The following is a 13558-nucleotide window of genomic DNA, read 5'->3' as shown; positions in this document are numbered from 1 at the left end:
TAATTTTATAAAGAAGCAAAATTTGAAATTATTTGCATTGATTTAATTTTTAAAAACTCTTTTTCACCTTCATCTGCCATACTCTTATTTTTCAGAACCACCTGAAATAGACATGAAGAATTTCCCAAGCCACACCGTCTATGTTAGAGCTGGTTCAAACCTTAAAGTTGACATTCCAATTTCTGGAAAACCACTGCCCAAAGTGACCTTATCAAGAGATGGTGTACCCCTGAAAGCAACCATGAGATTTAATACTGAAATTACTGCTGAGAACCTGACCATCAATCTCAAAGAAAGCATTGCTGCTGATGCTGGAAGATATGAGATCACGGCCGCCAACTCCAGTGGAACAACCAAAGCTTTCATTAACATCGTCGTACTGGACAGGCCTGGTCCCCCAACTGGCCCTGTTGTGATTAGTGATATAACTGAACAAAGTGTGACTCTCAAATGGGAGCCTCCTAAGTATGATGGCGGAAGTCAGGTTACCAATTACATTGTACTCAAGAGAGAGACAAGTACCGCAGCATGGACTGAAGTGTCTGCAACAGTTGCAAGAACCATGATCAAAGTCATGAAACTGACCACAGGAGAAGAATACCAATTCCGCATCAAGGCAGAAAACCGCTTTGGCATCAGCGATCACATAGATTCAGCTTGTGTGACTGTCAAACTACCATACAGTAAGTTGTCAAACTTTTCAGACATCCCAGGTTTCCCTTTAAATGTTTTAAATGTCTATGTTAACTTACGGGACTTCTCTCTTTTATAGCAACACCTGGACCGCCATCTACACCATGGGTCACTCATGTTACTCGAGAAAGCATCACTGTGAGCTGGCATGAACCAGTGTCCAGTGGAGGCAGTGCAGTTACAGGATATCACCTGGAAATGAAAGACAGAAACAGTATCTTATGGCAAAAAGTCAACAAAATGGTCATCCGCACAACTCACTTCAAAGTCACAACGATCAGTGCCGGACTTATCTATGAATTCAGGGTGTATGCAGAAAATGCTGCTGGTATTGGAAAACCCAGCCATCCTTCCGAACCAGTCCTAGCCATTGATGCCTGTGGTATGTATTTTTCACAAGGAGGACAGTTCTGATTGCTTAAAAAAATGCAAACCTTATTTCTGCAGAGCAAAATAATGACATAAATGCCACTAATCTGCTTTCTGTTATTACCACAGAACCCCCAAGAAATGTCCGTATCACTGATATTTCAAAGAACTCTGTCAACCTTTCATGGCAACAACCAGCTTTTGATGGAGGAAGCAAGATTACAGGCTACATCATTGAGAGACGAGATCTTCCAGATGGCAGATGGGCCAAGGCCAGCTTTACCAATGTCACCGAGACTCACTTCACCGTCTCTGGCTTGACTCAGAACTCCCAGTATGAATTCCGTGTCTTTGCTAGAAATGCCGTTGGATCCATCAGCAATCCATCTGAGGTTGTAGGTCCCATTACTTGCGTCGATTCTTACGGTAAGCATGTTTAGCACTTTGAATCTCAACAGCAATTTAACTTAGTATTTTGTCTTATGGGTCCTAATCTATAGGATAACTTTCACTATGCACCTTAGTTAGATCATAAGAAATTATGAACTAGCTGGGAGTCTTAGGAAAATTCCTTAACCCCTCTTTAGGCCTCCTGACTTCACTGTAAAACGTGAGATTTAGACTACAGGATAGCTAAAGGCTTTCAAGCTTCAACCTTTTATGATTCTTTGATTGTATGAGTTGCTGCTTTCACATTTTTATTTTAAATTTTCGCAGTCAATAATAAAATCATGGTTGAATGCCCAGAGAATATTCCTCTTAAATAAGTGAAAGACTAAACAGAGGGATTAATGATGATAATATTAGCAGTAGCTAACATTTACTGGGTACTTTCCATGAATTCTCTCCCCTACTTCTAACAGCCTTAACGTTAACCAGTTTTACAGAAAAGAAACTGAGGTTTAGAGTACTTATATCCTTTCCCCAACATCAGGCAGCTCACTGATGACAGAGTGAGGACTCCCAGAGACAGACTGCAGAATTCTCTCTACATCGCTGTCAGCCCAAAACACACATAGTTGACCATTCTGGAAAATAAGTGGCACACTGAACTTAACAGAGTCTTAAAAATTAAAACTTCACAAGAATTCACCCTACAACACTTTTTCTAAAAGTCCCCCATTTTCAAGGAGGAGTCTCTACGGTGTCTGAGCTAAAGCATCCACTCCCGTCCTCACGCTGGGAATCCCAGGGCTTCTCTGTATGAACCAGGCTTTGTGAACTGTGCATCAGTACTTGGGAGACTGCAAAACAAGTCACATTTCATTCTGTTTCTCAAAAGTTCCAAGCAGCCTGACAGAAAATCAGTCCAGTGAAGTACAGAGTTCTGTGAGTAGGAAATTCATAACTCGACGGACCAACATGAACTGCCCCCACTTAGATACCAGTGAACTGGGAAGGGAAACTAAGAAGAATAGGAGGTGCTTAGAGGAAGAGGAGGGAGAACCTAGAATGAGAGAAAATGTAGAATGCAGCTTCTCCAATGATGTTCTCACTGCTGTATCCCATTTTATCATTGGAATAAAACACCTCAGAGACTTTAAAGTACCTTTCAAAGGCGTTGAAGTCCCTGTGCAACTACTGCAGTGTCACTGGGGTACAAAGCTTGCTCGCCATTTTTCTTCCCTATCTGGGAGAGAAGAGCGGCTTATAAAAGCTTAAATGTAAATGTACAGGATCAGAACTACTGTTTGTGTATATGTTAATTCATAAAGGCCAGTGAGATTACTTTGAAGTTGTTGCCATTATTTTTTTAATCCTTATAATCTTTTAAATATTTCTCATCTGTTTTTCTTGCAGGTGGACCTGTGATTGATTTGCCTCTAGAATATACAGAAGTTGTCAAATACAGAGCAGGTACATCTGTGAGGCTCAGAGCTGGCATTTCTGGCAAACCTGAGCCTACAATTGAGTGGTATAAAGATGATAAAGAGTTACAAACCAGTGCACTGGTGTGTGTTGAAAATACCACTGACCTTGCATCTATACTCATCAAAGAGACAAATCGCCTTAATAGTGGAAGCTATGAATTAAAACTAAGGAATGCCATGGGTTCAGCCTCAGCCACCATCAGAGTGCAGATCCTTGGTAGGTGCTGAGTACAGGCCAACATCATATTTTGTTTGCCTAAAACTTAATCACTTTAAATTAGAAGACTTCTAAAATTGACTAATACAACGTTTTGTTCTCTCACTGACAGACAAACCAGGACCTCCAGGTGGACCGATTGAGTTTAAGACCGTCACCGCCGAAAAGATAACTCTTCTCTGGCAGCCTCCAGCGGATGACGGTGGTGCCAGAATCACTCACTACATCGTGGAGAAGCGTGAAACAAGCCGCGTGGTGTGGTCTATGGTGTCCGAACATTTGGAAGAGTGCATCATTACAACCACCAAAATTATCAAAGGAAATGAATATGTCTTCCGGGTTCGAGCTGTGAACAAATATGGAATTGGTGATCCACTGGAATCTCATCCAGTGGTAGCAAAGAATGCATTCGGTGAGCCATGGTTGCATCAGAAAAAGAAAATCAAACATTTGTAAATGTAACAATACATATCAGCTATTCGCTAGCTTATGAAGATGTTTTCAGAGCTTGATTGATTTTTATTTTCTTGTGCCCCATATCTCTTCTCATTATCATTTTTTTCACAAGGTGGAAAGTATAATAAATGAATCTAGTATTCTTAGCTAGGATTTGAAGATTAAAATATAGAATTTATCAGTAATGTTCATCCTTTAAATTCATTTTCCTCTTCCTTTCTAAACAGTTACACCTGGGCCTCCAAGCGTGCCAGAGGTGACAAAGATTACCAAGAATTCAATGACAGTTGTCTGGAGCAGGCCAGTTGCAGATGGCGGTAGTGAAATAAGTGGCTATATCCTTGAGAAACGAGACAAGAAGAGTCTGGGATGGTTTAAAGTCCTAAAGGAGACTATCCGTGACACCAGACAGAAAGTGACAGGACTCACAGAAAACAGTGACTATCAATACCGTGTTTGTGCTCTAAATGCTGCTGGACATGGTCCATTTTCTGAACCATCTGACTTCTACAAAGCTGCCGATCCTATTGGTAAGTGTGGTGTCTTCACCTGTGTCTTCTTTCTTGTCGCCAAATTGTACATGATCACGTAACTACTGTATTGTGAATGGCTGTTCCAGATCCTCCAGGCCCACCAGCTAAGATAAGAATTGCAGATTCAACTAAATCATCCATCACTCTTGGCTGGAGTAAACCTGTCTATGATGGGGGCAGTGCTGTTACCGGATATGTCGTTGCGATGAGACAAGGAGAGGAAGAGGAATGGACTGTTGTCTCTGCCAAGGGAGAGGTCAGAACTACAGAATATGTGGTATCTAACCTGAAGCCCGGAGTCAATTACTACTTCCAGGTATCCGCGGTAAACTGTGCTGGACAAGGAGAACCTATAGAAATGACTGAACCCGCACAAGCTAAAGATATACTTGGTACGTACCAACTGGTGTGACTGTGTTTTTATTTTTTTTTAATAGAGTACTTCCAGGAAATCACTCATTTTCATGCATTAAAATTCATTATCCATGTCCATTTTATGTCTACAGAGGAACCAGAGATCGACCTGGATGTGGCTCTCAGGACCTCCATTATAGCTAAAGCTGGTGAAGATGTGCACGTGTTTATTCCCTTCAAAGGCAGACCTCCTCCTACTGTCACATGGAGAAAAGATGAGAAGAATCTTGGCAGTGACGCCAGATACAGCATTCAAAACACTGATTCATCTTCACTACTCATTATTCCCCAAGTCACTCGCAATGATACAGGCAAATATATCCTCACAATAGAAAATGGAGTTGGTCAACCAAAGTCTTCAACTGTGAATGTTAAAGTGCTTGACACACCAGCTGCTTGCCAGAAACTACAGGTTAAACATGTTTCTCGAGGCACAGTCACTTTGCTTTGGGAGCCTCCTCTCATTGACGGAGGATCTCCCATCATCAATTACATCATTGAGAAGAGAGATGCCACCAAGAGAACATGGTCTTCAGTGTCACACAAATGTTCCAGCACATCCTTTAAGGTGACAGATTTGTCAGAGAAAACTCCATTCTTCTTCAGAGTTCTTGCAGTAAATGAAATTGGAATCGGGGAACCCTGTGACACTACAGAGCCAGTGAAGGCTGCTGAAGTACCAGCTCCTATACGCGACCTCTCAGTGAAAGATTCAACAAAGACATCTGTTACGCTGACCTGGACCAAGCCTGACTTTGATGGTGGTAGTGTCATCACAGACTACATAGTGGAAAGGAAAGGCAAAGGCGAACAAGTGTGGTCACATGCTGGCATAACTAAGACATGTGAAATAGAGGTTAGCCAACTCAAGGAACAGTCAGTCCTGGAATTCAGAGTATCTGCCAAAAATGAGAAAGGACTGAGTGATAGTGTCACTATTGGGCCAATTACAGTGAAAGAACTTGTGATTACACCTGAAGTTGACCTGTCAGAAATCCCTGGAGCACAAGTCAGTGTGAGAATTGGGCATAATGTGCACCTCGAATTACCTTATAAAGGAAAACCCAAACCATCTATCAGTTGGTTAAAAGATGGTTTGCCACTGAAAGAGAGTGAACGTGTTCGTTTAAGTAAAACTGAAAACAAACTTACTTTGAGTATTAAGAATGCTAAGAAGGAGAATGGAGGGAAATACACCATTATCCTTGATAACGCAGTTTGTAGAAACTCATTTCCCATTACAATCATCACACTTGGCCCACCATCAAAGCCCAAAGGACCCATTCGATTCGATGAAGTCAAGGCTGACAGTGTCATCATGTCATGGGATGTGCCTGAAGATGATGGAGGAGGAGAAATTACTTGTTACAGCATTGAGAAGCGAGAAGCTTCACAAACTAATTGGAAGATGGTGTGTTCGAGCGTGGCCCGGACAACTTTCAAAGTTCCTAATCTGGTCAAAGATGCTGAATACCAGTTCAGAGTTAGGGCAGAAAACAGATACGGAGTCAGCGAGCCACTTGTGTCAAACCTTATTGTGGCAAGACATCAGTTCAGGATTCCTGGCCCCCCAGGAAAGCCAGTTACATACAATGTAACTTCTGATGGCATGTCACTAACTTGGGATGCTCCAGTTTATGATGGCGGCTCAGAAGTTACTGGATACCATGTTGAGAAGAAAGAAAGAAATAGCATCCTCTGGCAAAGACTTAATACATCACCAATATCTGGAAGAGAATATAGAGCTACTGGACTAATGGAAGGCCTGGATTACCAGTTCCGTGTATACGCTGAAAATTCTGCCGGCCTAAGCTCACCTAGTGACCCAAGCAAATTTACCTTGGCTGTTTCCCCAGTAGGTAAGTGACTGAGAATTATTCAAATCTATTTAATTCAGCAACTGAATGTACTAGTGACAAATCGAACACAGCTTTTCTTTTACGTTACCACCTTTTCACATATCTTCTTATCACTAGAGAGCTGGTCAAGTAAAACAAGGGAGATGATTTTAAATTAGCCTAATAAGGTAATTGAGAGTTCTTTTTTTTTAAGACTCCGATACAACAAAAAAAATTGCAATTAGTGGCTAAAATGAATTCAGGCGATTTATCCACTTTATTTTTCTTCCATTGAGGATTAAGAGTTGATTACAGAAATAATGACACTTTTAACTTCCATATAATTTATTTAGACCCACCTGGCACTCCTGACTACATTGATGTCACCCGGGAAACCATCACACTTAAGTGGAACCCACCGTTGCGTGATGGAGGCAGTAAGATTGTGGCCTACAGCATTGAGAAACGGCAAGGGAGCGATCGCTGGACTCGATGCAACTTTACCGATGTCAGCGAATGTCAGTACACGGTTACAGGACTTAGTCCTGGGGATCGATACGAGTTCAGGATAATTGCAAGAAATGCTGTTGGAACTATAAGCCCGCCCTCACAGTCTTCTGGCGTTATTATGACAAGAGATGAAAATGGTAAGCGTTTACAACTGATTTCCAGTGTCACTAAGATCATGTATGTTTTTTAAAAAATATTTTAGCCCCTAGTCTGTAAAATGGGAACAGAAACAACATTTCATACAGATTACCAAAGGCTGTTAGGCGGATGAATTAGATGTTCTACCTTTCAGATGAAGAGGAAAAACATGTAATTAGTATCAGTTCTTTTTACCATGTCTGTTATTTCATTCCCTTTCCAAATAAACAGCATGCAGGTGGGAATGAGTTTTTAGCTTTGTAATTTCAGACACTGAAAATCAAGGGAAAAGCTCTCAAAAAGAACTGTCCATCTCTTCTGAAGTTACTAAAATACAACACAGATCCAACAGCACAACCATCGCCTTGCTTGAGTGCAGCTGATGGCCTCCTACAGAAACGAGCAGTATTAGGAAGTAAATGATCTGTAAATGTTTTGTTTCTCAATTTACAAATGGCAATGCAAGATTAATAACATGACAGACATCAGCAAAGGAGATAACCCAATAATATGCAAATGTTTAACCCCACAATCTAAATTCTCAATTATTAGTCCTACTTTCAAAATAGCCCTTAGTGACACAGTATAAGCATTACCTTTCCAGGCTTTAGGATATGGTACCAATGAAAAACATGGTTATTTATGTCTTTATTAAGCCAAACTAATGCATATTATTTCTATTTCTTTTATAGTTCCACCAATAGTAGAGTTTGGCCCTGAGTACTTTGATGGTGTCACTATTAAGTCTGGAGAGAATCTCAGAATTAAAGCTTTGGTGCAAGGACGACCAGTACCTCGAGTAACTTGGTTCAAAGATGGAGAAGAAATTGAAAAGAAGATGAAAATAGAAATAACAGATGTCCTTGGATCCACCAGCATCTTTGTTAGAGATGCTACTCGGGACCATCGTGGTGTATACACAGTGGAAGCCAAAAATGCATCTGGCTCCACAAAGGCAGAAATTAAAGTGAAAGTACAAGGTACTCCTAAAATAGCTTCTTAATCTTACAATTTACAGGACCTGGATTAAAGACATGCCTGATTACATTTTAATGAGCAAGGGAAAAGAAACTAACTCTGGAACCTTTTTCTTATAGATACACCAGGAGAACCAGTTGGGCCAATAAGATTCACCAGTATTACTGGAGAGAAGATGACCCTGTGGTGGGATGCTCCACTGAATGACGGCTGTGCTCCTGTAACTCACTACATCATTGAAAAACGGGAAACCAGCAGACTTGCTTGGGCACTAATTGAGGATAATTGTGAAGGCCACAGCTATACTGCCAGTAAACTAATAACTGGCAATGAATACCAATTCCGTGTTTCTGCAGTTAATAAATTTGGTGTTGGCAGGCCACTGGATTCTGACCCAGTGGTTGCTCAAATACAGTACAGTGAGTGTCCATTTTTACTAAGTGGTACTATGTCATAAGATTCACTTCCAAGCAAACGTGTCTAACGGATTACTTCTTTGTTTTCATTTTACAGCTATTCCCGATGCCCCTGGCACTCCAGAACCTAGTAACGTAACAGGCAATAGCATTACCCTGACATGGACGAGGCCAGAATCAGATGGGGGCAATGAAATCCAACAGTATATCCTCGAAAGGAGAGAAAAGAAGAGCACTCGATGGGTGAAAGTGATCAGCAAACGACCAATCTGTGAGACAAGATTCAAAGTCACCGGTCTGACCGAGGGCAACGAGTATGAATTCCATGTCATGGCTGAAAATGCTGCAGGAGTAGGACCTGCCAGTGGCATCTCAAGACTAATCAAATGTAGAGAACCAGTCAGCCCACCCAGTGCTCCCACTGTGGTCAAAGTGACAGACACATCAAAGACAACTGTGAGCTTAGAATGGTCCAAGCCAGTGTTTGATGGAGGCATGGAAATAATTGGGTATATTATTGAAATGTGCAAAGCTGACTTAGGAGACTGGCACAAGGTGAATGTAGAAGCATGTGTGAAGACAAGATACACAGTCACCGATCTACAAGCTGGAGAAGAATACAAATTCCGGGTGAGTGCTGTCAATGGTGCTGGAAAGGGAGACAGCTGTGAAGTGACCGGCACCATTAAAGCTGTTGACCGATTAACAGCTCCTGAGTTAGACATCGATGCCAACTTCAAGCAGACTCATGTTGTCAGGGCTGGGGCCAGTATTCGCCTCTTCATTGCCTACTCTGGTAGACCAACTCCAACAGCCGTGTGGAGCAAACCTGACTCAAACCTTAGCATTCGGGCTGATATCCATACAACAGACTCCTTCAGCACCCTCACTGTGGAAAACTGCAACAGAAATGATGCAGGGAAATACACCTTTACCGTGGAAAACAGCAGTGGTAGTAAGTCAATCACATTCATGGTAAAGGTGCTAGACTCTCCAGGCCCACCTGGCCCAATTACCTTCAAGGATGTGACCCGGGGATCTGTTACATTGATGTGGGATGCCCCTCTCCTTGATGGTGGTGCCCGAATCCATCACTACGTGGTAGAGAAACGAGAAGCAAGTCGCCGTAGCTGGCAGGTGGTCAGTGAAAAATGCACTCGCCAGATCCTAAAGGTCAACGACCTGGTAGAAGGCGTTCCATATTATTTCCGTGTTTCTGCAGAAAATGAGTATGGTGTTGGGGAACCCTATGAGATGCCAGAACCAATGGTAGCCACAGAACAGCCTGCTCCACCTAAGAGACTCGATGTTGTTGACACAAGCAAATCCTCTGCGGTATTAGCTTGGCTTAAACCTGACCATGATGGAGGCAGCCGAATCACTGGCTACCTGCTGGAAATGAGACAAAAGGGATCTGACTTCTGGGTTGAGGCTGGTCACACCAAACAGCTGACTTTCACAGTGGAGCGCCTCGTTGAGAACACTGAATATGAATTCCGTGTGAAGGCCAAGAATGACGCTGGCTACAGTGAACCCAGGGAAGCCTTCTCTTCGGTCATCATCAAGGAGCCTCAAATTGAGCCCACTGCTGATCTCACTGGAATTACCAATCAGCTCATAACTTGCAAAGCAGGAAGTACATTTACCATTGATGTGCCAATCAGTGGTCGTCCTGCCCCCAGAGTAACATGGAAGCTTGAAGAAATGAGACTTAAGGAGACAGATCGAGTGAGTATCACAACAACAAAAGACAGAACCACCCTGTCTGTAAAGGACAGCATGAGAGGTGACTCTGGAAGATACTTCTTGACCCTGGAAAATACAGCTGGTGTTAAAACATTCACCGTCACAGTTGTGGTCATCGGAAGACCAGGTCCAGTAACCGGCCCCATCGAGGTCTCATCTATCTCAGCTGAATCATGTGTCCTATCCTGGGCTGAACCTCAAGATGATGGAGGCACCGATATTACTAATTACATAGTTGAAAAGCGTGAGTCGGGCACAACAGCTTGGCAGCTCGTCAATTCCAGTGTCAAGCGCACTCAGATTAAAGTCACTCATCTTACAAAATACATGGAATATTCTTTCCGTGTCAGTTCAGAGAACAGATTTGGTGTCAGCAAGCCCCTAGAATCAGCACCAGTCATTGCTGAGCATCCATTTGGTAAGAAAAATGAAAATCATATTTCCAAGTCTCTATTAATTAAATATTTCCCCTAAATTTTCTAAAATTGTATTCACATTTGATGCCTCTGTTTATATTTAGTCCCACCAAGTGCACCTACCAGACCTGAGGTCTACTACGTGTCTGCCAATGCCATGTCTATTCGCTGGGAAGAACCCTACCATGATGGTGGCAGTAAAGTCATTGGCTATTGGGTTGAGAAGAAAGAACGTAACACCATTCTTTGGGTGAAAGAAAACAAAGTGCCATGCTTAGAGTGCAACTACAAAGTGACCGGTTTGGTAGAAGGACTGGAATATCAGTTCAGAACGTACGCACTCAATGCCGCAGGTGTTAGCAAAGCCAGCGAAGCTTCAAGACCTATGATGGCTCAAAACCCAGTTGGTAGGTATCAAAATTTAAGGGTACATTTGTTGTTCATTATTATTATTAATCACCACCATCATCATTATTATTGGTACTAGCGGAATTCAGAGTTGCGTTTTTTAACCTTTTTTTTGCATCACTTCCAGATGCACCAGGAAGACCAGAGGTGACAGATGTCACAAGATCAACAGTATCACTAATTTGGTCTGCCCCCGTGTATGACGGAGGCAGCAAGGTCGTGGGCTATATCATAGAGCGAAAGCCGGTCAGTGAAGTTGGAGATGGTCGCTGGCTGAAGTGCAACTATACCATAGTATCTGACAATTTCTTCACCGTTACTGCTCTCAGCGAAGGAGATACCTACGAATTCCGTGTATTAGCCAAGAACGCAGCAGGCGTAATCAGCAAAGGATCAGAATCTACAGGCCCCGTCACTTGCCGAGATGAATACGGTAAAAAAAAAAAAAAAAAATAGTCAATGTTCTCCCTTTAAATTATCATAATTTCTGTGAAAATAAACTATCCTATGTTTACTCACATCTGTTTTGCCTATGACAGCTCCACCCAAAGCCGAACTGGATGCCAGATTACAGGGTGATCTGGTTACCATCAGAGCAGGCTCGGATCTTGTCCTCGATGCCGCAGTTGGTGGCAAACCTGAACCCAAAATTATCTGGACCAAAGGAGACAAGGAACTAGAGCTCTGTGAAAAAGTCTCTTTGCAGTACACTGGCAAACGAGCAACTGCTGTGATCAAGTTCTGTGACAGAAGCGACAGTGGAAAATACACTTTAACAGTTAAGAATGCCAGTGGGACCAAGTCCGTGTCTGTCGTGGTCAAAGTTCTTGGTAAGCATGTTCAATGATCTTTGATTTGCATAGCATTCTCAAGCGTGAGCAGAAAGAAAGCTCCTCATCCTTGCTCATCCTTAACCTGTTTTAGATTCCCCTGGCCCATGTGGAAAGCTCACCGTCAGCAGAGTCACAGAGGAGAAGTGCACTTTGGCCTGGAGCCTTCCTCAGGAAGATGGAGGAGCAGAAATAACTCACTACCTTGTGGAAAGACGCGAGACTAGCAGGCTCAACTGGGTGATTGTTGAAGGCGAATGCCCAACCCTATCCCATGTAGTTACTAGACTCATCAAGAACAACGAATACATATTCCGAGTGCGGGCAGTAAACAAATACGGCCCTGGTGTGCCTGTTGAATCAGAGCCAATTGTGGCCAGAAACTCATTCAGTGAGTATTAACACTTTTAAACAACTTGGTGGTTGAAATGTAATGGGATCAGGGGGAGGGGAGGACAGTCACACCAGGAGTGATTTTGTGTAATTTTGATCATCCCTTTATTTTCATAAAACCATAAACAGCTATTCCATCACAACCTGGCATACCTGAAGAAGTCGGGGCTGGCAAGGAGCATATCATCATTCAGTGGACAAAACCTGAATCTGATGGTGGCAATGAGATCAGAAACTACCTCGTAGACAAACGTGAGAAGAAGAGCTTGCGCTGGACACGTGTCAACAAGGACTATGTGGTGTATGATACCAGGCTGAAGGTGACTAGCCTGATGGAAGGTTGTGATTACCAGTTCCGGGTGACCGCAGTAAATGCTGCTGGTAACAGTGAACCCAGTGAAGCGTCCAACTTTATCTCCTGCAGAGAACCATCATGTGAGTTCCGAGAAAAACAGAAAACTAATGCCCATCAAAACCATAATACAAATAATTTTCCAACATGCCATTTCCAAGAACCTGTAGAATTTATGAATGGTCTAGAAAGGCATATACTTATTAGAAGGATCTTAAATACAGCCTAAGATAGAGAACATTTTAACTACCACTTCTGTTGATAAGTTAGTAGCTGAAAATTGTTGCAGTATTTTCCAATCTATGAAAAAAATAAATTATTCTACTATCAATGTAAACGGGTTATATTTTACAAATCTTCCTAATAAGAAAGGATAAAAATTCACTGTAATGACATAACTACTAAAAAGAAAAAAGACAAAGTTTCCCTTAAGAGGCTTAGCAGAGCATCAAGTTTCTAGTATTTCAATAAGCACCTAACAAAGTAATTGCCACCAGAGTTTTGAAAATAAGTGGTGAATCACGAGAGCTGCAAAAATAAGTGGCAAATCATTGTACAGAGTTTAAGCCCAAGAACTAAAAGGAGTAAGTGACTGGGTCTGAATAGGGGAAATAGAAAACTGACTTCTATACTTTTTAGAAATGTACAGGTTACAAGTGATATTAGCCTGTCGAAAGCTGAGCAACTAAAGAAAAGTTCCTGAGAATGGATAAGCAATGAGTTTAGCTAGCAGGACACAGATGGCTAGCCAAAGTGGCCAGAAAGAAATAGCCACCTTTCTAAAGAAGTATAATTCTTAAAATAGTAATGGTAATAATAGAGCATACACTGCTGTCCTGTAGTGTCAGAAAAGCCTAGTTACAGTACAAGATAATCATCTTGGTGAGTGTGGACAAAGAATAATGCCTTAGTGAGTTTTGAAAAATCAAAAATACAAATCTCAAAGATTCCTTATTTATGTAATATCCACATCCCCTTTT

General features: G+C 42.0%; 1 protein-coding gene and 1 long non-coding RNA gene across 6 annotated transcripts in view; one reads left to right on the top strand and one right to left on the bottom strand.

The window, feature by feature from the left end:
• Nucleotides 1-13558, bottom strand: part of LOC141577720 (uncharacterized) — a 120798-nt gene that overhangs the window by 86132 nt on the left and 21108 nt on the right. For all 3 annotated transcript variants that reach the window (XR_012507062.1, XR_012507061.1, XR_012507060.1), the window contains exon 2: nt 753-885. This is a non-coding gene — a long non-coding RNA (uncharacterized LOC141577720). The remainder of the gene's footprint in view (nt 1-752; nt 886-13558) is intronic.
• The window catches only part of TTN (titin), a 269061-nt gene that overhangs the window by 237014 nt on the left and 18489 nt on the right, over nt 1-13558 (top strand). For all 3 annotated transcript variants that reach the window (XM_074363962.1, XM_074363965.1, XM_074363963.1), the window contains 17 exons: nt 96-683; nt 773-1075; nt 1192-1488; nt 2863-3150; nt 3263-3562; nt 3834-4136; nt 4226-4531; nt 4646-6412; nt 6745-7038; nt 7732-8019; nt 8137-8436; nt 8531-10597; nt 10700-11002; nt 11131-11436; nt 11543-11833; nt 11928-12224; nt 12356-12661. In XM_074363962.1, the coding sequence (XP_074220063.1) occupies nt 96-683; nt 773-1075; nt 1192-1488; nt 2863-3150; nt 3263-3562; nt 3834-4136; nt 4226-4531; nt 4646-6412; nt 6745-7038; nt 7732-8019; nt 8137-8436; nt 8531-10597; nt 10700-11002; nt 11131-11436; nt 11543-11833; nt 11928-12224; nt 12356-12661 (8604 nt within the window). The remainder of the gene's footprint in view (nt 1-95; nt 684-772; nt 1076-1191; nt 1489-2862; nt 3151-3262; nt 3563-3833; nt 4137-4225; nt 4532-4645; nt 6413-6744; nt 7039-7731; nt 8020-8136; nt 8437-8530; nt 10598-10699; nt 11003-11130; nt 11437-11542; nt 11834-11927; nt 12225-12355; nt 12662-13558) is intronic.

Source organism: Camelus bactrianus, chromosome 5 (assembly GCF_048773025.1).
Source record: "Camelus bactrianus isolate YW-2024 breed Bactrian camel chromosome 5, ASM4877302v1, whole genome shotgun sequence".
In the NCBI taxonomy this organism is placed as follows: Eukaryota; Metazoa; Chordata; class Mammalia; order Artiodactyla; family Camelidae; genus Camelus; species Camelus bactrianus.
Note: the sequence above shows the minus strand (reverse complement) of the source record. Positions and strands in the feature narration are given on the sequence as shown.